The 23451-nt window shown below is 40.4% G+C and overlaps 3 protein-coding genes across 26 annotated transcripts in view; 1 reads left to right on the top strand and 2 right to left on the bottom strand.

Moving 5' to 3' along the window:
* LIN52 (lin-52 DREAM MuvB core complex component) overlaps nucleotides 1-858 on the bottom strand; it is a 111545-nt gene extending 110687 nt beyond the window's left edge. For 3 of the 11 annotated variants that reach the window (XM_070514057.1, XM_070514058.1, XM_044774000.2), the window contains exon 1: nucleotides 482-619. In XM_070514057.1, coding sequence (XP_070370158.1) covers nucleotides 482-512 — 31 coding nt within the window. In that variant the 5' untranslated portion in view covers nucleotides 513-619. Of the gene's footprint in view, nucleotides 1-481 lie in introns of all 11 variants that reach the window. The other 8 variants (XM_070514056.1, XM_044773991.2, XM_044773999.2 and 5 more) reach the window with 6 other exon arrangements.
* ALDH6A1 (aldehyde dehydrogenase 6 family member A1) lies at nucleotides 833-19534 on the top strand. 11 transcript variants are annotated; one of them, XM_070514024.1, is made up of 15 exons: nucleotides 1015-1076; nucleotides 1719-1901; nucleotides 2085-2294; nucleotides 5493-5550; nucleotides 7434-7490; nucleotides 8463-8537; nucleotides 8711-8872; nucleotides 9096-9174; nucleotides 9797-10099; nucleotides 10922-11043; nucleotides 12418-12607; nucleotides 12793-12974; nucleotides 14350-14529; nucleotides 14797-14895; nucleotides 17259-19534. In XM_070514024.1, exons 7-15 carry the CDS (start codon nucleotides 8759-8761, stop codon nucleotides 17361-17363), a joined length of 1374 nt encoding a protein of 457 aa, XP_070370125.1. In that variant the 5' UTR covers nucleotides 1015-1076; nucleotides 1719-1901; nucleotides 2085-2294; nucleotides 5493-5550; nucleotides 7434-7490; nucleotides 8463-8537; nucleotides 8711-8758; the 3' UTR covers nucleotides 17364-19534. The 11 variants fall into 11 exon arrangements, with proteins under 11 accessions (XP_014691190.1, XP_070370128.1, XP_044629908.1 ...); XM_070514025.1 differs by lacking the exon at nucleotides 2085-2294 and having other exon boundaries at nucleotides 1002-1076; nucleotides 5490-5550; XM_070514026.1 differs by lacking the exon at nucleotides 2085-2294 and having other exon boundaries at nucleotides 1031-1076.
* Nucleotides 7422-23451, bottom strand: part of BBOF1 (basal body orientation factor 1) — a 63249-nt gene continuing 47219 nt past the window's right edge. For 2 of the 4 annotated variants that reach the window (XM_014835706.3, XM_070514022.1), the window contains 3 exons: nucleotides 20203-20277; nucleotides 19936-20050; nucleotides 14529-15015 (listed from right to left, as the gene is read on the bottom strand). In XM_014835706.3, coding sequence (XP_014691192.2) covers nucleotides 15004-15015; nucleotides 19936-20050; nucleotides 20203-20277 — 202 coding nt within the window. In that variant the 3' untranslated portion in view covers nucleotides 14529-15003. Of the gene's footprint in view, nucleotides 7521-14528; nucleotides 15016-19935; nucleotides 20051-20202; nucleotides 20278-23451 lie in introns of those variants that run through there. The other 2 variants (XM_044773976.2, XM_044773974.2) reach the window with 2 other exon arrangements.

Below are 23451 nucleotides of genomic sequence, written 5' to 3'. Positions count from 1 at the left end.
TGAGGAAAGAGGAGAGAGTAATGTTTCTCTTGCGGTTCAGTCCCAGGATGAGGTCAGCCACCAATCCCAGCTGAGTTTGAGAGAATCATTTCAGATGCTCAAAGAGAAGAGAACCGACTCTTAAATGGGACGCCCCAGAAGTAGAAAGCTACAGTAAGGCACCTCCTTTCCTCCAGCAGCATCTCCTCCTCGGCCCTCAGCTTCGCCCAAATGAGGCTAAGGGAGGGGCAGGGCCCGGGAAGGGTCCTTTGCGGGCGCCCTCCTCCACCCACCTGGTACCCAGCGGGGAAACTGGGCACCTTCAGAGTCGCTGTGAAAAACCAGCCAGCTGAAGACAGCCGCATCCCAAAGAAAAGAACTGGAAGGGAAAGCAGAGGAGGCCGAGAAAGAAGTGTAAGTTAGAGGGGCAGACGGAGAGTGTAAGTTCCCAGGAGAGCAAAGAAGAAGGCTGTAGGCGAAGGATCTCTAAGCCGGCTCTTACCATCTGTGGGAGACGCCATCTTCCAACCCATGTCACGTGACGTGGCCAACCGTCGGCGGGAAAGCAAGGACCCGTAAGCCACGCCCCCAAAGGGAAACCCTATCCTCAACTCGCAGCCCAGTCTCGTTTCCCCGCCCCATAGGGCGATCTTCCCCTAGCCCCGCCCCCAGCGCTAGCCACGCCCTCTCGCGCTGTGGGTGGGGTGGAGCGACTGCCCTTCTTGGAGGGTCTTATTTACTTTCCTCAGTGAGGGGGTGGGGCCGCGGTCGTGCCTGTGGCCAATCGGAGTTCCCGGTTAGGGGGCGTCTTCGCGGTGTGCTCTATATAGAGTGTCCAAGTCAGGGGTGTCTTCCCAACCTCCGCCGACAGAGTTTGCCGATGTGGGAGGGGGCGCGAGCTCTTCTACTTCTGACCAATCGCATACCCCTAGGAGTGGGACTGAGGGGTGGAGTGAAGTGTTAGGGCTAGTGATTGGCTAGGGGAAAATGTCCTCTCCACCAATGAGGAGGTGCGGCAGGTTGGAGGGGCGAGGCCTGGCCGCGGTAGTTCGTCTGTGGAATCTCGGGCAGTAGAGGCGCGGAGAGGCGGAGAAGAGGTAGGCGAGAGCCATGGCGTCACTGGTGGCGGCGGCGGCAGTGCGGGCCCGGATCCTGCAGGCGAGTGAGAGTGGCACCGAAGGGTCGCAGAGCTAGGAATTGGGTCCTTTCCGTCCACTCTCTGAGCCAACCTCTTCTTGGCCGACTCCCTGTTCCCCCTCGACCTGTGCGGCCCTGTCCCACGCCTCACTCCGTGTCTGCCCTCGTTGGATCCAGCCCTGGGCTGTCACCCCTGGCCCTCCGCCCTTTTAGTCTTGAGCCTCCCGTTTTCTGGCTCTGGCCCACTCTTCTCCTCCAGCCCTGCCCCGTCCGTGCAGTCACTCTCTTGTCCTCACCTCTCTGGGTCTGCCCACCGTCTTTCCCTTTCTCCTCTGCACCAGCCACCTCTCTCCCAGAAACTCCCCATCTGGTCAGCTTTCCTAGAGCTCTTTCACCTGCCAGAAGCGTCCAGATTGGTCCCTTCCCCCACCCTACTTCACTGTCTATAATCCGAGGTAAAGAGGGGAGGAGGAGGCACGAGAGGGGCGAGGGTCGGTGAATGAACTTTGAATCTCCTTCTAGAAGCGTACACTAGGTTTTCCCCTAAAGCAGCCATTTGCTGAGCTTTTTTCCCCAGCTTTGGTACTTTTTATTTTCCACAGGCTGTAGGCTGTCCCCTTGCTTGCCAAGACTCAGTTAAACTTTCTCTCAGCAAAGTTACAGTGCTCATGTTGGAGGTAAACAAGGACACATAGTTATGCGGCTAGTTGGTTCCAAGCACATGCAAGGGACGAAACATCTCTAAAACAGGTGATAGAAAATGGGAGCCAAGGAAGACAAGAAATGTAAGTGCCAAGTTTCCTTCCCAAAGTCAGCTCTTCGTGTGCCCACACACCCTCAACTCTGCCCATGGTGGGGATTGGGTCCTCTCTGAACCAGCCAAAGGAGGGGTGGTAGAGCTACAGAAGCTGATGCCTGAGGCCTGCGATCTCTAACTCTGTTCATAGCCTTTTCCCTGTTGTTCACAGCCTAACAGGGACTTCGAATATGAGGCAAGATTTACCACAGGCAACATTCTTCCACCTGCAAGAAACAACATTGCCCTTCTTATTACATCCAGCCTGGGAACTTCTTCCTCTATGTAGCTGGACTTTTAGATAATATTAGTATTTACCAGGTTTCACTGAGTTCTACTGCAGAAACATGCACTTTTAAGATTCTTAACAGAGTCAGCAAAGGTTCGTGTTTAAATATGCTATTTAATGAGAGTGTGGAGAATGGGTTGGAAGGGTTTGTCAGGTGGTCTGGCTTCAGTCATATATTTCTTGCTGTGACCCTAATTCTGTGTTTCTAGTATCTTTTTTTAGAAGTACGGAAACAGAGTTTCTACGCTATATTTTTCATTGCCAACTTCTTGAAATCTTTTACTGAAATTGACTTTTTTCCTTTGCTTCTCGCCATCACAATGAGTCATTGACAGCCTTAAGAAGGTATTTTGTCCTTTGCATCAAGGAAAGGAATCTCCTTTCCCATGTACTTTATTTTGGAGACAGACACTATTTTCTGATTCATTTGAAGAAACTTCTGAATTGACCTGGAAAAAAATGGGAATAGTAATCCTTAGCCAACTGGGAGTTGCTGTAACATGACACTTTGATAAAGGGTGGTGTAGATTCAGTCATGCATTTTAGAGGACTATCCAAAGGATCTGTAAAGGAGAAAGTTCTTGTTTTCAGTTATTTTAAGTATTCAGTGTATCTTCTCTGCTATGGTGGCTAGTAAGACTTACCTAAAACTTCTGCTCTTGTGATGTTACCACTCCCATTTAGAGATAAGAAAAGCAGTCTTAAAGGGTCTCAGTGACTTTCCTCAGTGATGTGGTAGAAAGAGCACAGGCTTCACAGTCATACTTGGATTCTATCCCAAGTCTACCACTTTCTAGTCGTAAGAATATTTGTGAAGATTAGAATTAATGAATATAATGAAGTGAGTTACCTGACACTTAAGGTCATCTAAGGTCTCCCAACTAGTAACTGATGGGGCTGAGGATTAGGACTTAAATCTTGTCATCTCTTTCTGTGTCAGGCACTGTCTCAAGCTTTGGGAAAGAAGAAGTAAGTAAAACACTGAAAGCTCCCCTGTTATAATGCAGTGATAAGTGCTAAACAATAGCAGTGCACAGGCTACTGCGGGAATGTAGGGAAAGAGCCCCAGAGTCAACCTGTGCAATTCGGGAAAAGCTTCCAAAGGGGTTGGCTCTGGTCTTGAGTCTTACAGGACTAACCAGCTTTTAGCCCAGGGGAGAAGGGAGTGCCTGGTAAAGGTAACAGGCAAGTACAAAATATTAACATGAAGAGAGCAGGAAGTTTGGTGTGACTGGACATAGGGTAGTTTCTCCAGCAACAGTGCTAACAAGCGTTTCTTGGGAAATGAAGAAAAGAGATCTAACTTGTCAAAAACTATATGTAATGTTTTATTAGACCAGATGCAGTGCCTTTTATGCCCTCTTGACAGCAGAGAGGCTGTATACAAGTGAAAAAATAAAACAAGGTGGCCTAGAATGCTCAAGCCAGTTGATTCATGCATTTTCTGCCCTATGAGAGAGTATACATGAAACAAAATTAATATCAAGCAGTTGCTTGGTGGTACTCATTCTTTCATTCTGCAAAACATTGCTGAGTGCTTACTTTTTTCCAGGAATGGTTCTAGGGCTGAGGACACAACCATCTAGTGATCTGAGAGAGACTTAATGATTAAACAAGCTATCATTCCGTAATGTGATATGAGAAATAGAGGAATTCAGGTGTTTTATGAGCTCCACAATCAGGTACTTAGCCTAGACCTGAGGTTGAGACTTAAAAATTTCCAACTCTGCTACTTCCCCTCTCACTCTCAGGAGTTAATCCTATTTTTCCTACTTCAGAGGAAACAGAAACCATCAGATGAAAACTTCCTCAACTTCCTACTAGCAAACCTACAAGACTGACCTGCAGCTGTGCCCAAAGTGATGGCTAAGTAGGGAGCTAAGGTGTAGGAGTGAGCCAAGCAAATGGGATTAAACAATTTTGGGCAAGAGGAAGCAGCATGTACAAGGGTAGAGAGAGACAAAACATGTTCCAAATGGCTGGAGCAAAGAGAACAAGGAGGAAAGCTATGAAACTAGAGAAGTAAAGATACTATATAGGGTCTTCTAAGCAACATCAAGATTAGTCTTTATCCCAAGGGCAGTGGAAAGTCATTGGAGGGTTGTAAACAAGGGAGTGATCTGATCAGATTTGTGTTTTAGAAAGACCCTCTGGCTATGTGGCAGAAATAGATTCAGAAGATTTAAGATTGGAGCTGGGAGACTTGTTAGGAAACCATTACTGAAGTCCGGGGGAGAGACAATGATGGTATAAACTGAGGTGATGGCAGGAAGGGTAGAGAAAAAGGGAGGTATTCCAAAAATGTCCGGGAGGACAGATGGCCAGGACTTGTTTGATTCACTGTGGAGGGACGGGGAGGAGCTGGGGTGACATTCAGCTTTCTGGTTGGGCAACTAGGTGAACAGCAGCCCCATTCACTGAAAGGTGGGCTATAGGAAGCAGAGCAGGTTGGTGGGAGGATGATGAGGAGCTCAGCTTTTTCAACATGTAGCTAAATAGCATCCAAGTAGAGATGTGGTGAAGACAGTTATGTACTTATTACCTGAAGAGGAAGATTCTGGCTAAGGACTGCAGATATGGGTATCATCAGGATCTAGGTAGTTAAGCCACGAGTTGATGAAATTATCCAAGGAAAGTATGTGAAATGAGAAGAAAAGAAGGCCTAGGACCGAGCCAGGAAGAGCTTGAACAGTTAGTGGACAGGTAGAGGACAAGAACCATCAAAGAAAGCAGAGAAGAAGTGGCTCAAGAAATAGAAGAGATACCGGGGCATCACAGAAGACAAGTGAAAAGGGGGTTCAGGAAGGGGGCCATGATTAACCATGTCACTTCTGCTGAGAGGTCAAGTATAAGGAGGACTGGGAAGAGTCCATGGGGTGTAGAAAGTCACTGGTGTTCAGTCATGAAGGTTGAAATAGATGAAGAGTTAGTGGGAGATTAGGAAATAAAGTTAATTAGATGAAGAACCTTTTGGATGGAGAGAGGTTTAAGGTACAGGAAAGAAAGGATAATTGATGGAAGTGTCAGAGGCAGCAGGAAAGGTTGACTTCAGAGCATGGGGCAGAGATTAGCCTTAGATTGGAGGACAGACACCTCTTCAGTCAGTCCACAGATACTGATTGTGCATCTCTCTCTCCCAGTCACTTTGTCCTCACAGAGCTTGCTAGCTACCGTCTCCATAAGAGGGAGGAAGGGAAAAAGGATGGGTGTATGTGCAGGTCAGTTTCGTAGGTTTGCTAGTAGGAAGATGAGGAAGTTCTCGTCTGATGGTTTCTGTTTCCTCTGAAGTAGGAAAGACAAGGCGAGCTCCTGAGAGTAAGAAGCAGAGTTGGAAGTATTAAGAGAATTGGTAAGTTTTGAAATACAAGGAGTGACAGCAAATAGTATTTATAATAATAATATAGTAATAATAACACTTAATGAGCACCAACTACTTGCTAGCTATTTTCCATATCTGAACAGTCTTGATCACAATGACTCTAAAGGAGGTGAACAAGGCAGATGTAGTGCCTACCCTCATGGAATTTACAGTCTTTGGGGTAACAGACAAGTACCCAGGCAATTACAACAGAGCCAAATAAACCTGATAGAGGAAGTATTGGCTGCTGTGGGAGTACAAAAAAGGGACACTTAACCTAGTCTGGGGTGGGGGCAGTCAGGCAATAAAGCTGCTTGCTGGACCTTTCTTTTGTTCAGATTTTTATTGAACACCCACTGTGTACCAGGTTGGTATTGGAAACATGCTATAAAGAAGACATGGTGGGCTGCAGGAGAGTGTTGATGGTTTGAAATGGCTTTTGTGGGGAATGGGAAAGGAGGCAGACTAGGCATTTGGAACGATTGTCTGCTGACCCAAAGGACCAGCACCCTTTCCTCTGGACAGTGCTGCAGGCACATACATTCTTGCACTTTAAGCAGCCCTAAACCCTTGGTTAACATGGGCTCTCTTCAGACAAGGTAAAAGATTAATAGATTGCAGTTTCTTTTATATTCCAGTCCTGAGTATTCCAGTTTGCTCACTTTATTTAGACTTGAATATTTTTAAAATCAACTTCCATAGCATATATACAAACTATTTTTTTAGAGTTATTTTACTGTAACTGATTTACCCTCCATTTGCTGATTATTACCTATGCAGCACATTCCTTTCCTATAAGGTACATATTGCATCTTTTTGAACAGCTTTATTGAGATAAAATTGACATAAACTGTATATATTTAAAGTATACAATTTGATGTTTTAATATTTGTATACACCTATGAAAACATCATCACAATCAAGATAATGTACATATCCATCACCCCCAAAAGTTTCCCTCTTACCCTCTCCTCTCTACCTCCCCCATCATCTCTAAGCAATCACTGATCTGCTTTCTGACACTACAGATTAGTTTGCATTTTCTTGTTTTTTTATAAATGGAATCATACAGTATGTACTCTTTTTATGTCTGACTTCTTTCACTCAATATAATTATTATAATTACCCATGTTGTTGCATGTATCAATAGTTCATTCCTTTTTATTGCTGAGTAGTATTCCAATGTAGGGATATACCACATTCATTTCCCTGTTCACCTATCCAGTGGTGAACATTTGGGTTGTTTCTAAGTTTGGGGCTATTACAAATAAAGCTGCTATGAACATTTGTTTTCAAGTACTTGTATGGGTATATTATACTTACGTTTGATACTTGGTTGTATACTATCTTATAGTGTTAGATACCATGCTGTTTTCATATTGTTAGATATGGGCCAAAACTTAGGAAAATATGGTCTAATGACAAAAAACATATATATATATATACACACACACACATATATATTTTTTTTGCTGAGGAAGAGTCACCCTGAGCTAACATCTGTGGCCAGTCTTCCTCTGCCATTGATGAGTGGTGTAGGTCTGCACCCAGGAACCAAACCTGGGCCACTGAAGCAGAGTGTGCCAAACTTAACCACTAGGCCACTGGGGCTGGCCCCAAAATATATATATTTTTAACTAGGACTGACCTAGAAATTGAGGACGTGATCATTATGGTTTTATTGTTTTCTCATAGTTTGCTATATCTCATAGTCTCGTATCTTTTCTCTTTAAAGACTATATGACCCTCTAGAGCAAATACCAAGTCCTTTTTCATATAGCCACAGTAACTAGGATAATGTTAAGCATGTAGTAGCCATTTGCTAATAATTTTCTGCTGTCATTTATCAAAATAATCATTCTTTTTCCTCACAGGCTTCTTCCAAGGTGAACTCCACTTGGTATCCAGCATCCTCCTTCTCTTCTTCAGTGGTGAGTTTATTTGGCACTAAAGGTTGACTCCTGAGAAGGAATTTTTGAGTATTATCATTTAATCTGTTTTATATAATAAATAATGACTATGTCTATTATGTTGTAAGCGGTCTTTATAGTTATGCACGATGGTATTTATAGTTACGATTTTAATGGCTTTATATATTCCATCAAGTAGATACAACCTGAATTAACAATTTCCCCAAATAACATTTAGATTGCTTCAGTTTTTCAATATTATAAAACAAACATTTATTTCTAGTTTTTTCCTTCTTTTAGATTATTTCCATTCTGAAATAGGATTACTGTGTCAAAAGATACATTTTCATGGCTTCTAGAAGTTTTGTTGACTCTGCCATATAGTTGTCTTCTTCTTAACAACCTTTAGAGTTGTTTTTACACACTTTCTGTCTGTCAGCCATTTGAAGTACCTAAAGTCTAATAAATCAGGTTAGTGCTCAAAATCTTTTCTGTATAGAAGCATGCACACTCTGTAACACAGTAGTCTTTTACCTTTTTGGTCCACAGACCCCTTTGAAAATTTAATGAAAGTAAGCTACTTCTCAGAAAAAATACACACAGAAACATTTTAAGAATCCTTTGATCATAAAGGTGACATACTCATGTTAATGTGACAGAAAGTCAGCTGGGCCAATAAGTCATAATAGCTAACCTTTGTTAACACAGAATCTGCTGCTTTTCTAGTCTAAGCTTCTCAGTTACATGTGTTTACTCATGAAGTTCCACTGTGTGGTTAGCAGGGAATTTCCCATTTTCAGAGAGATCACAGTATTAAGAATATCTTAATAAACACTATAGACAAGAATATTGTGTTTCTCTTTCCCAGTGAACATTTCTAGAGAGCAGTAGATTCAATTATCAACCCGAATTCCTTCCTCATTGTAAAAGGGAGAGAGAGAAGTAAAGAAATAACTAATATAGTTTTTTGTTGCTGTCTTTTGCTTTTCCCAGCCATCTGTGAAGCTCTTCATTGATGGGAAATTTGTTGAATCCAAAAGTGACAAATGGACTGATATCCACAACCCAGTAAGCAAAGCTGCTTTGGGACTAAACTGACTACCCAAGAATTCTGGGAACACGGTGGGAAAGTGGGGACCTGAGTATCTATCATGAAGCACATAGTACTGCCTCCGTGACTAGATGAAAAATGGAGAAGGTGGGGCAAGGGCAGAGGATCATGTGCTGCTTTTTCCCATCAGGCCACCAATGAGATTATTGGTCGGGTCCCTGAGGCCACCAAGGCTGAAATGGATGCGGCTGTTGTTTCCTGCAAACGTGCTTTTCCTGCATGGGCAGACACGTCAGTATTAAGCCGTCAGCAGGTCCTGCTCCGCTATCAACAGCTTATTAAAGAAAATTTGGTAAGAAATCTAATGGTATAATTTTCCAAACTGTTGCCTAGGGAATACTTGTCACTCCCACAGAGGCCTTTAGCTGCCCTCCACAACTCAGCAATCGAGAGGCATAGATCATGGCTCTCTCCCTTGTGCTACTTCTCCCCAAGTTTTGTTCTTCCTTGGCTGCCTGAGAACTAAAAGGAGGCACATCCTTGCATTGGTTTCTATTTGTGTGTTTTCTCTCTAGAAAGAAATTGCCAGGGTAATCACGCTGGAACAAGGGAAGACCCTAGCTGATGCCGAAGGAGATGTATTTCGAGGCCTTCGTAAGCTGGGAATCCCTCATGGGGAGTTCAGGGACCTTTGGGAAGGAGCAAAGGAAGATGGAAGGCAAAGATCCTAGAATGAGGATTGCTTCTTCTTTTATGTAGATTTTGCTATCCCATGATATATTTTTTAATACTTGTGGAAAATGGCAATACTTCTCAGGTATCTATGAGATTGGTTTACTTCATTATTTTACTTGAATGATCTTCTAGTAGGTATATGCATTTCACTGTCTTTTTCCCATTCAGAGAATCTCATTTTGCACAACCGCTTCACATGGAAGGGCAAATGAGTGTTTCTTCCCTCTGTCACTGGCCTGAGCTACTCCCTGTCCTCAGAGCTGATTAGAGCATGACAAAGCTAAGTATAGTCATGCTCCACATGACAATGTTACAGTCAATGATGCATATATGATGGTGGTCCCATAAGATCAGTACCCTGTAGTCTAGGTGTGTAGCAGGCTATACCATCCAGGTTTGTGTAAGTACATTCTATGATATTCACACAATGACGAAATCGCCTAACACATTTCTCAGAATGTATCCCCATTGTTAAGCAACGTTATGACTGTAGTGCACAGTGTGGAGGGCTGATGGCCTGATTGCCTCTTCTCTGTTCCAGAGGTGGTTGAACACGCCTGCAGTGTGACATCCCTGATTCTGGGAGAGACCATGCCATCCATCACCAAAGACATGGACCTTTATTCCTACCGTCTGCCTCTGGGGGTGTGCGCAGGAATTGCTCCATTCAATTTTCCTGCCATGATTCCCCTGTGGATGTTTCCCATGGCCATGGTGTGTGGAAATACCTTCCTAATGAAACCATCAGAGCGAGTTCCTGGAGCAACTATGCTTCTTGCCAAGTTGCTCCAGGACTCTGGTGCCCCTGATGGAACACTGAATGTCATACACGGACAACGTGAAGGTAAATGTGGCACGTAATCTGGCTACCAAAAAATCAAGCTGTTGAGTGGTGATGGGTGTTTTAGGATGAGGAACCTAGGGAGGAAGGGATTTACTAATAGTACCCTCCACGTTTGAAAGTAATGTTTGTTGACTGTTTTGCCATCTTTGTGTGCTAAGGTAAAACTTAGCTGGGGAGTAGCATGCATCTTGCCCTACAGAATATATTGGGACAAATAAATATGGATTAGGGCAAGACACAGATGAGAATAAAGAGAAAATTTTCACTTCAATATTGAGAGAATTTATGAGGATATTTAACTCAGAGAATATATAGACTTGAAGAACTTCTAATTTATATAATAATAGCTAATACTTAAAAAGCGCTTCTGTGTTTCGGGCACTGTTCCTAATGCCTTTCATATATCATCTCATTTAATCTTTACAACAACCCCTTGAGGCAGGTACTATTATTTTTTCATTTTACAGATAAGAAAATTGAGGCATAATACAATTAAGTAATTTGCCCAAAGTTACACTGCTAGAAACTGTCAAAAGCCAGAATGTGTGTAACCACGAAGGCTGACCCTGGTTTTTACTTTTAAATACTGTGCTATATTGCCTCTCACATGAGGGCACAATAGTATCTGAGAGTCCCAGTATATAGTGACAGGTGAGAAAATATCACATTCCTAAAGGACAAAAGGAAAAGTTGAGTATTGAAATGCTGTTATTTTGGAGGAAAACTTCTCATTCATACCAGTGGGAAAAGGGGAGATGTGCCATGTTGAGAAGCCTGTAGCCATTTGTTCTTTTGTGGTGATCGTTTATTTTCTTCTTAAAGCTGTAAACTTTATTTGTGATCATCCGGATATCAAAGCAATCAGCTTTGTGGGATCCAACCAGGCAGGAGAGTACATCTTCGAGAGAGGGTCAAGACATGGCAAGAGAGTTCAAGCAAATATGGTGATTTCTTATTCCTTTTTCCCCAAACTCCATGTATTAAAATTACCTAGAAACAGCCCTTCAGCACAGAGGGCACTCATCCCACTCTAATGCCATCGTTTCTTTATTCCCATTTCATCCTGAATGTCTTCTCTTTAACCATGAACCTTATGACAAGTTTTATTCTAAGGTTCTTTAGTTACCTTTTATCTTATACAACTAATCTTGGTGACAAAAGGCACATTTCTCTCTAAGAATGTTATTCAAATTCTTTGGGCTTTAGCAGTAACAGCTGAATTCTGGTTGTGGTGTTTATTCCTTCAGACCATACTTCTAGCCCTTTATCCTTCCTTCTTTTGAGGCATATCCTAAATACTAATGTCAAAGATACGATCTTCCCTAAGAATCCAGGCTATTTAAGGCACTGGAAGGAGCCAAATATCCCTGTAAGAAATGTGAGTGTGGTTTACTTGGTCACATAGTTTTGCTGTTCTCTTACTAGCTCCTTGCCAAATGCTTAGCAATTCTTTAATACTAAATATAAAGTCCAGTTGCCGCTTTCTCATCATTTGGCTAATGTTACAGAAAGGACAGCCTCCCATGCACAGGCTTGGAAACTATTCATGAAGTGCCCACTTACTTCTTTTCATGGCTGAATGTGTTTTGGCCAATTTGACGTAAGTCCTTCCCAGTTCACTATGTAGTTATTGAGTGTATTCTGTGTCTAATAGTATATTATGTGTAATGGGATAAAATTAAGTAGCAGACTTGGTTCTATCCATGCACTCAACTACAGTTGTATCTGGAAACATGTGGAAATGATCATATGTTATCCTCCATAGAAAAGAAGTTTATGAGGCTATGTATCTAGAAGTATCTAGAAGCAAGCCAGTTTGGAGAATCTCTTTCCAGAAATTGTGTGTCAGGAGACCTACCTCCTGTTTTGCCTTTCAGCTGGCTACTGGCATTATTACTGGCAGCTCTTTGTTTACATTGCTCTTCATATAACTGGAAACCCCAGGAGAGAACAGATTCTTTCCTGTCTGACTTGGGAAAGACAAGGGAGTGCTCCTTGGTTCCTGGATGCAGTGTTTTTAGCCTGTCACTTTGACTGAATGTGATTGGGGCATTTTTGGTAATGGTTTTGATGTAAATTAACACATATCAGCTTATCAGCTGAGAAAGTAAAAGAAAAAAGTAACCTGGAGTTGCTTACTATTACCAAGACTTCAGCAATATCAAAATGATAATCTAGCCTCAAAACAATAAAGGATAAATTCTCTAGTCCTTTCCTTAAATTCTCAGGTTTCCTTGAAATCTCAAATTCTTTGCATAATTTCTTAGCCTAATTATATATTGCCAAGGAAGATCCATGTACTTTCTGTATTTCCTTAGGGAGCCAAGAACCATGGGGTAGTCATGCCAGATGCCAATAAGGAGAATACCCTGAATCAGCTGGTTGGGGCAGCATTTGGAGCTGCTGGTCAGCGCTGCATGGCTCTTTCAACAGCGATCCTTGTGGGAGAAGCCAAGAAGTGGCTGCCAGAGCTGGTGGAGCGTGCCAAAAATCTGAGAGTCAATGCAGGTAATCACTTACTTGCCTAGCTCCTTTAGACTTGGTTTTACCATTGGCCTTAGCCAATGGGACCGATCATGTCTATTTTTACCATTGCTTCTCTTTATACTGTACTTGTCATTTGGATTCAACTTTAGTTAGCAGTCATAATATATGTTAATGAAGACCTTAAATACTTCTGTGTTGTTTTACAGGAGACCAGCCTGGAGCTGATCTTGGCCCTCTGATCACTCCCCAGGCCAAAGAGCGAGTCTGTAATCTGATTGATAGTGGAACAAAGGAGGGAGCTTCAATCCTTCTTGATGGTCGAAAAATTAAAGTCAAAGGCTATGAAAATGGCAACTTTGTTGGACCAACCATCATCTCAAATGTCAAGGTGAACAACTCTGAATTATTTATTTCACAAATACAAGAGCTACAGGCACCTTAGAAGCTATGGAATCTCATCCCTCCAGTTTATAAATGAAGACATTTAATGACTAGAGACCTCATCTCTTGCCAGGATAACTCAGTTATTTTATGTGGAGTCTGAATGAACCTCCCCTCCTGACTCCCAACCTCTTCCCACTATAGCAGTAGTCAGCAAGCTTTCCCTAAAGGGCTAGATGGTAAATATTTTCAGCTTTGCAGGGATATACTCTCTCTGTTGCAACTACTCAACTCAACATTTTAGTGTGAAAGCAGCCATTGACACTGTGGCTGTGTTCCAATAAAACTTTATTTAAAAAAACACAGAAACCAATGGTTTCTGTGTGTGGGTTGTACAAAAACAGGCAGCAAGCTGCCTTTGGCCCATGCACCATATTTTGCCAACCCCATCTTATATTATACTTGTTACTTATTTGTTCAATGTTAATTTTTTCTTCCTGCTCCTTCTTACTGCTTAGCTTATAGCTATTGCAGTGTCTCCATCAACATATCAACCACTCAGTATCTATTGAGTACCTACTCTGTGCCCAAAATTCAGCTGCATCTTCACCAGAAAGTGATGAAAGGAAAATAATTGATCTGTCAGTTTTTATTTATCAAAACTCTACAAGTCTCTCAGCTAAAATTAATGACTAAGTTGAAGTTATGAGGCTTTTTTTGAAATTCTGATGCCCCCATTAATCCTACTGTAATCCTGAATAATCAAGAGGTGAATGTAAGAGTAGTAGAAATTATGAAATCTCTTGCCACAGAACCAAAGAGGAAAAATCCACTTATCAGCAACAAACACAGCTTACTAGCTATGGTGGTAAAGGATGTTTTGAATGTTTACTATGACCTGATATCTAAATATAAATGTATAGACTCATTGGGACGCAATGGAGTGAATGAGAATGGATTTTTTTTATGTTACAGAAAACTTAGCATAGGGTTTCTTTCAACAGAAAAATTCTCCCGTGATGGTTTTAATATATATTTGATTTATAAAAAAATGAATTTTCATGTAACATTTCAGTAACATAACAATTGTAAAACAAGTTATACAGGTATAAAAGAGGAAGCTAGTGATGGGTCCTGGGACCTAAAAATACAGTGCTTTAGGAAAGGAGTATAGTTGTAGTTAATAGGAGTTTTAAGTTGTTTATATGACTGACAGCTTGGAAGATGGAACACAGCAAGAAAGGACTTTTTTTTTTTATAATAGGTGGCTTAAAATGAAAAGAGATTACTAACATGAAAGCTATCCATGTAAACAGTGGGTAATGAAGTACCAAGTAAGCATACAATACTGACTTCTTTTCCGGATGCATCACTCCTCGCAGCCAAATATGACCTGTTACAAAGAGGAGATTTTTGGTCCAGTTCTTGTGGTTCTGGAGACAGACACTTTGGATGAAGCTATCAAGATTGTAAATGACAACCCATATGGAAATGGAACTGCCATCTTCACCACCAATGGAGCCACTGCTCGGAAATATTCCCACCTGGTGGATGTCGGACAGGTTTGTGAACAGAAGTTTTAGGAGATTCTTGTAGCCATTTACTGTTTCCTCTCTAAGGGGAAACAGTAAACACTGATCAGTCGCTGCCCCTCTGATCTCCCACAATGTCCCATTTCTTCCTCAGGAATAAAAGTTCATGGGATGGAGGATGGGGTGGAAGGTGGATATTTAAAATTGGTCTCTCTGATGCCAAGTATTTGTGCTTCTAAATGGAGAGCTGCTTTGAGTCCTTTTCTTAGTATTTGACGTGGATTTGTTCTGCTTTAGGTGGGTGTGAATGTCCCCATTCCAGTGCCTTTACCAATGTTCTCATTCAGTGGCTCTCGATCTTCCTTCAGGGGAGACACCAATTTCTATGGCAAACAGGTAACTAAGTTTAAAAAAACTTTTTTGAACATATTCAGGAACAAATATTCTGCACAAAAGGGCCTGCCAGCAGCTTCTATGGGGTCATATGTTGTTAAGCAGTGCTTGTCAGTAGGTCCCCTAGAAAAGATTTAAAAGTTAACAAAATTTTGCCAAAGCTGCTGCTTCTTGAAGGCAACAAAGTTTTGGAAAAAGAGCATCAGAAAGTACAAACCTTTGTATATGCCCTTTCCTCTGCCTGTGACCCTCTTTCTTCCTCCTCCCTTTCATCTGACTAACTCTTAATCACCTGTCATGGCTCAGTTTAAAGAATGGACTCCTCCAGAAAAGCACCTGTGACCATCACCAGCCCTTCCTCAGTGCAGTGTTGGGTATGCCCTCGTGTGCTACCATTGCACGTATTTCTCCTGTAATAGTTACTCATTTACAAAAAACTTTATTGAGCACCTTCTGTCTACCAAACACTAGTTTAGGCACTATAAATGCAGCACTGAGCAAGAAAAATAAAGCAGTTCTGGAACGAAATTGCCTGGGTTCAAATCCCAGTTCAGCCAGTTATTAACTGTGTGACCTTGGGGGATACCCTCTCTATGTCTCAAGTTTCTTCATCTGTAAAATAACAACAATAACAGTACCTATATTTTCTAAGATTATGAGGATTAAATTACCACAATCTTCAGCAGGTGCATATGTCCTAAGGCAGGAACAGGCATGGCATGTTCAAAAAGCAGAAATGGGCTGGAGCACAATGAGTGAAGGAGGAAGAGACTGGTAAGAGATAAGGTTAGAGAGGTAGGCAGGGGCAAGTCATATAGGCTCTTTAAGCCATGTTATGAAGCCGTCTTACCCACTAGGCCACACTGTAAACATTAGTTACTTACCTGCAGTACCTGGCACAGAGCAGGCACCTAAACATGTGTTCAACAAATGAGCTAGTGGAAGTTCTTTGTAGTCCCACGGAAATACAGCTATTTTGGAACCTTCAGTACTAAATTACATGTTTTCTATACATGTTTTATAGGTTAATAAAAAATTAACAGTGGGATTGCACAGTAGAATGTGACAGTGTGGCCAAGTGGTTAAGAAAACACTTTGGTTATTTGGAGGCTGATTATCCAGTTTCTACATTAGTCACAGCTTTTTCAAAATTGATTAATCTGATACTATTAACAAAAATTTCTTTCAAAGGAAGCAGAGTAAAACTATTGCTTAAAATATTTTTGGGTTTTTTTCCTCCTTTATTCTCCACTGGCTTGGTTTAATTACTGTAAGTTACTCTGGTAAGTGAGGCTTCTTGGAGGAAAAGACTGACCTCATATACAGTTCAAGTCTTAAATCCTTAGGTAATTAAATTGCTATTTTGTATTCTGGAAAGAAGACACGAAAGTATCACTCTGACATGATAAAATATAAACTTTAGTTGTATCTTATATTGAAAGTATGTAATAAACTCTCGTTGTTTTCAATATATTAACATGACCCAGATTTTGTCAAATATTCTAGAAGAGTATTTTAATCAAGCCAATGTGTTTTTTCCTAATAATATCTTTCTAGCTTGCAAGTAATTTTATGAGAGTTAGGTCTGCACAGTCTATTCTCTTTTGTTCAAGCCCATTCTTATAAAATAAACTATGTATATGGTAAAGCCTTAAATATGCTGAATTTTTTTGGCTCACATCTTATAGGTGATTTAGACGTGAATGTGTATAATAGCAGACGTTTTATTTTAGATTTGTAAGATATGTGGATTTTACTACTTCGGTATAGAGCTGTTTATCACTGACAATTGTCAGAAATGGCCTGATATATGTTTCATCCCTTCACTTGTTTTTCTTCTTCATGGGAAGGTGAGAAAAAACTAGCAATTATTGACCAGCAGTTACTTTGCCGGGATGTTTGCATTCATTTCATTTTCCCCTCATACATTGCTGTAAGGTGCGCATTAAGTCACAGATAAGGCCCAAGGTTAAACGGCAGTCAATAAAGAGTAGAGGCAGGATTTGAGCCGTGTCTCAAGACCTCAGAGCACATGATATTCAGCTCTAGGAACAGAATTACCTACAAGTTTAACAGATTACATTGTTCAATTTTTCCATTTAGGTGCTCTTGGCTAGTTTCAGCATAATGATGGCTAAGGTTTGTTTACTATGTGCCAGGTACTATGCTAAATGTTTTACATAGATTAGATTATCTCATGAACAATTATATTGGATTATGGTTGCACCTATTCCTCAAGTAGGAATGTGAGTAGCACTTAGCAGCCCCTCCTTCAAAAGTTGATTAAAAGAGGAATCATGAACTCCCCAGAAACATATGCTAACTCCCTGTCTCTTGCTCTTTCTTTTTTCCTTTGTTCTCTTTAGGGCATCCAATTCTACACTCAGCTAAAGACCATCACTTCTCAGTGGAAAGAAGAAGATGCTACTCTTTCCTCACCTGCTGTAGTCATGCCTACCATGGGCCGTTAGAAACAAGTTTGTTCCAAACTCAGTCCATCCTAACTAATCTCCCTTTATTCTTGACCAACTTCATTTGCTTTGTATGAAACTTTGTTCAGATTAGATCCCCGGGAATGGAATACCTGTAACTAAAATCTTTCTCAGGACCATTAGCCTCTGCAAAGTTGCTATAGGGAGACTCCTAGTGTAACTCTGAAAGCAGATTTTCACTTGCTCTTCATACTTTTGAGGTAACTGTTGTAACTGTGAAGTGCTTATCTCGAATGAAAGCTTAGACCCATTTTCTAAAAATTCTCCCCTTTTCTGATGACTTGAAGGAAGGGAAGATTAGTGTATGTAAAGATGATCTTCTGGGGGCTGGCCCCGTGGCCGAGTGGTTAAGTTCATGGACTCTACTTCGGTGGCCCAGGATTTTGCCAGTTCGAATCCTGGGCGTGGACATGGCACCTCTCATCAAGCCATGCTGAGGTGGCATCCCACATGCCACAACTAGAAGGACTCACAACTAAAATACACAACTATGTACCAGGGGCTTTGGGAGAAAAAGGAAAAATTAAATCTTAAAAAAAAAAAAAAAGATTATCTTCCAATAATTGGAAGATGACCTCTCAGATGGGGAAATCAGACAGAAATAATCCACCCTTTGGTTGATCCTCAGTCAGAGCCCTTATGTAAATGCTGGTAGGGGAGACCCCTTTGTCAGGCTTTCCTGAGCCTCTCATTTATCCCACACTACACAAGATATAATCCATTTCTACTTATCCCACAATTGTGACAACTGCTTCTTTCTTTTCTGCTGAATACTACTTTGTTCTAGTGATTCATGACCACTAACTCTATCATTGTCATTGTTCCTGCTTCTTAAAATCACTTCTCAAGGATACCTCAGTATGCATTGGATAAATCATCTTTTTGTTGCGTGTGCCAAGTGTTAAATTTCAGGGTTTGCTTCAGCAATCATTAATTAATGCTTCAGTCAGTACTTCAGATGCCAATAGGTTTTCTTTAGAAAACCATTTCAAAAGTTATTTTAGGCCCAGAAATCAAGGGATTGTTCTAACTATGAAAGTGGGGAAGACTCTTGCCTTAAGCAAGTCCCACCTGAAACTACTTGCCAAACTTTTTATTTTGTTCTTTCCTCTTGCCTGCATTTCTCACTAGTGATATGTTTTAATGAAAGAACCCTTAGTGTAAAGTAACTGGCTGGGGCCTAAGAAATTTGAAAGCTTTGCATGACATAAAATAGTAAAAAAAGAGAGGCTTTGACAGATTCTTCTGCTACCATTAATTCAACTGTCTTTATGCTTTTTGTCTCTTTGATATAGCTAAATTTTAAGTCAGAACAGAAATTGACGTGCAGAATAGATTCTGTCTTTTTGCTCTGCCATCCCAATTGAATCCTGTCTTTTTGATATGGTTTTCACCCAGCAAACTGGCTCTGATCGAGCAATCTCTGGTCTTCAGCCAGATGACATAGGTCATTTATTTTTCTACTTCCTTGTTAATCACGTGGATAATGCTAACCTACTTCACGGGGGTTATTCGGTGAATTAAAGATAGTGAAAACCTTGAAAATGTTTGTGCCTCTGGATTTTAGGCTTATTACTACCACCTGCTGGATAGAATGTCAAAATCTTCAATCACTTAAGGTGACTAGATCTGTAATAAAATACATTTAAGACCCCTCAGGGTCTTTTCTCGGGGAGGGGGATTTGCCTTCCTAAAGCTGAGGCAATAGAAATTTATAATTTGATGATAGAATGCCCCTTGATTTATATCACAGCTGGCAACTGGTACTGATATTTAATCCAATCCAACAACTACAGGCTGGGTTGAATAAAAGGTCATATTGTCTAAATTCCAAGTGGAATTAAATATAATCCCAGAGACTCCTAAGTTTTCCTTACATTTAAGGGAAATCACTTTTTTAAAAATAGTAACTAATCAGAATTGCATTACTCTAATTGGAATCAACTCCTTTGGCTAGCTACTTAAGAGTTTCTTGTTTCTCAGATGGAAAAAAATCTGTACAGTTAGGTTCATGCTAGTAGCAGCTAAAAAGTTCAGTATTTTATTTTCTTTTTGCTCTGATGTGGCCTCGTTAGAAATTTCTCAGATTCTACATTGTACTAAGTGATTATGAATAACAAATTACAAATAAAAAGCTCTTAAAAAGAAAACTTGGCTTTTTTTTTTTAATGGTGCCATACTCCTTATAATGCCTTTGCCCCCTAGCTTATAGTGACTCAGACTTCCCAGCTCCGTCCAATGCCAAGAGTTACTTGGTCATTATGTTTATTCTTACATAAAGATAGTACATATTTTGACTAGGCAGCATATTTCAAAAGGCAATTTATAGGTTTGCCACACAGTACAAATACACATTTGCATCAAGCATAATATGCCTTCCTTACTGTGAATATAGTTATAAAAATGTCCATGATCTCATACTAGTGTTATACTCATTTCACTGATCCCTGAAGAGCTCCTAGATAGAGAAAAGAACTGTGACTCAGCAAGAAGCTGCATGTGGAAACGTAACAGTTACATGTATTGTTTGGGTAGACTACAGACTCCTTACCATGTCAGACTCTTGTGATCCTTTCTGAATGTTGGGTATCGTCAGTTCACCAGAAGAGTCTGAGACTGGCACTTGCTGGGTGATGAAGGTTTGATCTTGAAGCTTACATTCATCCCTGCAATAATGACAAAGTAACAAGCCTGTCAATAACCACACACACATGGAACTTGGTTCAGAACAATGGACTTAATTCTAGCACATATAAGATGTCCACAAGGAGCACTGTGATCAGGCTCATGTTCATTACTTTGTCAAGGGAAACCTTACCCACATTCCTCTGTTTCTCCATTGTCAGGAACAACATAGTCTGGAACTGGAGGCCTAGAACTCTGGCTGTATTTCCTGTGGTGGGTAAAAATTTAACAATGAGGCAGTATCTCCTTGTGCCCTGTATTTCAACTACACTTTTAAAGTACTAAATGAAATGCTTCTGTTGGATGGGCTTCTTATTTTCAAAAATGAGCTTTTACACACTCAATAGGCAGTATAATGTTAGGCAAGTTAATATAAACATATTCTCTTAAAGTTGAGACATTGAATTTAAGAAACAGAAACATTTATGGAGATGATCATGATGATACTCACACAACAGCTATTAATTTAGGTGATGGGCAAGGTTGAACCTGAGTACTGACCAAAAATATGGCCAGAAGAATTCCCTTCCCACAAAAAGAACCTTAGAACACAGACAGGTTACCCAATGGAGATTGACTCAGTATGAAAATTTCTCCTTATACTTTGAAAAGTCCGATTTAAGAGCAGGAAATAAACATATCACCAATTCAATATTCTAATTGGAAAGTGAGCTTACCAGAGTTATAAAAAGTACACAAGGTTGATTTGCCAGCAGATAAAGACACATACTTCATTCCTAAAACTTCTCCTCAATTAGATACATATGAAAGCAGCATAAACCCATTCAAAATCTGGCTATATTTAATAGTCTAATGATGCATTGGAAAAAAATGTACTTTAGATACTAGTGCCTGAGTTATAGCCAGAGTGGTTGCTGATGCACTAAAGAGTACAGTTTATTGGTTATACTCCTTTGACTTAGTTTAATCACAAAGAAAAATATTGTACTGTTGAAAAATATTGTACAATCACATACAATCAACTGAACTCTTACCAACTTCCTAACTACTCCAGTTACCTTGGAAGAACTGTTATCATCTAATTCTTCCCCAGTCTGATTTGAGCTCTCTCATTTAATCTCATCTTCATTTCAACATTTCACTATTCTATTCCTATCTTATCCTATCCTAACTTTATCTAGCCCTAGCATGAGATTCCAACAGGCTCAGACATCCTTCCATTGTGGCCAAGTTCAAGTTCATTGCTTTGGTGTGAAAGATTTCACTCAAATTCCTTTGTTTCTTCAGTGTTGAAAACAACACAGTGTGGAACTTGAGGCCTGTAACTGTGCTATACTCTCCGGGATGCAGAAAAGTTAATTCCCAATAAGAAAGACATTCAGTACCTACAGTCCGATTCTACCTCCACCTCTTTAATAAAATTCTGGAAAGCTAACAGACCCAAAGGCATTTCAAAGTCCTCCATCTTTCATTTAGCCTATAATTCTTTAAACTCTTCTCTTTTTGTTGTACTCTCCTTTGTTCCCCTGTTCATTAATTGTGGTTATTCCTAAAGGTTCTAGCCTTGACCCTTTACTCTTCTACCTTCATCCACTCTCCGAAATTCAACTACCAATTTTCACTAAAGGAGCTCAAATCTCACTCCCTAAGCTCTCATCTGTACTCCAATCACTATTTACAAATACTTTAAGTATTTTCACTTCAATATGTTGCCATCATCTCCAAATCAACTCTGAAAATACTACTTTCTATTTCTTCTGCCTAGAAAGTTTTTCTTCCCCTCTTTTTCTTCTTATTTACCCTTTAGAGATCAGCTCAACCTTTTACTTCCTCAGAAACTTTCTTGATCTCCTCAGTTAGGTCAGATTCCCCTAAAGTAGGCCCTATTACCACTATATGACACTCCTCTGAGCCTATGTCATAGTTGTACTTTTATATTAATTTGTGTGATGATTTGAATAATGTTTTTCTTCCCATGTAGACCATAAACTCCCTGAGATTAGGAATGATGTCTTTATTTTCTCAACAATATATCCTCAATAAATAGTAGGCACTCAATATGTGTATGTTAAATGAATTAGTGGATGGATTAAATAAAATTTAAACTTTTCCCTCACACTGGCTTTCCAGATTTTTCATTTGTCTTTCATACTACCATTCTTTCATTTCTTAAGCTAAAAAGCTTAAACATTTACTCTCTTTTCTTTATTCCTTTTGTCCTGTTTCTCCTTTATTCCAAGTCCTGTTTCTCCTTCCTAAGTGCCTCTCAGTTTGTCCCCTGTATTCTGACTGCTCCCACTCTTGCCTAAATCCCTCACCACCACATGCCCAGAGTAGTGCAGCAGCTTCTGCTGGTCCCCAACTCTATTTTTGTCCTCCAATCCATCATACATGTCACTGTGTTAGGTTAAGGTCAGCTCTGAGAACAATGACCTGTGAACCCTTCCAGTGAGAGAGTATGGCTTATTGCTCCTTGTATTCCTGCAAGGCAGAGAAGAAAAGTATGTTACACTACTCTAGAATCTACTAGCATAAGTTCGGGCTTTTCTGCATGGTTTTTAAGTCTCATCATAATTTAACCATATGAATTACATTTTATTTCTAATTGCTAATTACTAATTACTCTCTGGCATCACCAAATTTCCTCAAGCCAGGCAGTTTTTCCTCAATATTTCCTAAATACCCCACACCCATTCCTACCTCTGGGCGTTGGTTGTGCTGTTGACTAAGCACCTTGCCTGATGTGCCCTCCTCCCTCTCTCTACTCTCCTACTATCCTACAAGGCACCCCACAGAGTCACACTCTTTCAGTCTTACCTGGCTACTCTAGCCCATTAACATACTGTCTGACTCCAATTATACTTTATCTTGTGGCCTAATTTTTTTCCTTGTTATGTTTGGTTTTGTTTGGGCAACAAGATTGTAAGCTCTCTGAGATCAAAGGCAATATCTCTTAATTCTTTGAATCCCCATAGTCCCTAACGTAGTACCAAGCACATGACAATCAATAAGTGGTTGATTTATTTTAGCCACTTTATAGTTTATTACCAGTGTTACAGTCCCTGATAAAACACAGTAGAGAAAAAAAGTGAAACTAATCATTACAAAGAACTATCTGGAATATCTGTGGATTTCTTTTCCTTTCCAGGTCTTTTTCCTGGTATTAGAGATTCTCTTGATTAATAATCAGCTTAACAATCATTTACTTATCTTTGCAGACCAACAAAATCTTAACAATTGTTAAGCTTCTCAGTTACCATTCATTTAGCTAAGCAATGTTGTACCTTCTTAGCAAAGCATTACCTTAAACATCTAAGATTAATCTTCTCTTTTCTCCTCCCTTTAATTTTAATTTATCTTTCACTTTTGTTCTCATTCATTCATCTCCCATTCTTTCTCTCTGGGAATTGCAGTAGCTAAG

This window comes from Equus asinus, chromosome 7 (genome assembly GCF_041296235.1).
Source record: "Equus asinus isolate D_3611 breed Donkey chromosome 7, EquAss-T2T_v2, whole genome shotgun sequence".
Taxonomy (NCBI): domain Eukaryota; kingdom Metazoa; phylum Chordata; class Mammalia; order Perissodactyla; family Equidae; genus Equus; species Equus asinus.
The sequence above is the reverse complement of the archived record's forward strand: the minus strand, read 5'-3'. Positions and strand labels throughout refer to the sequence as shown.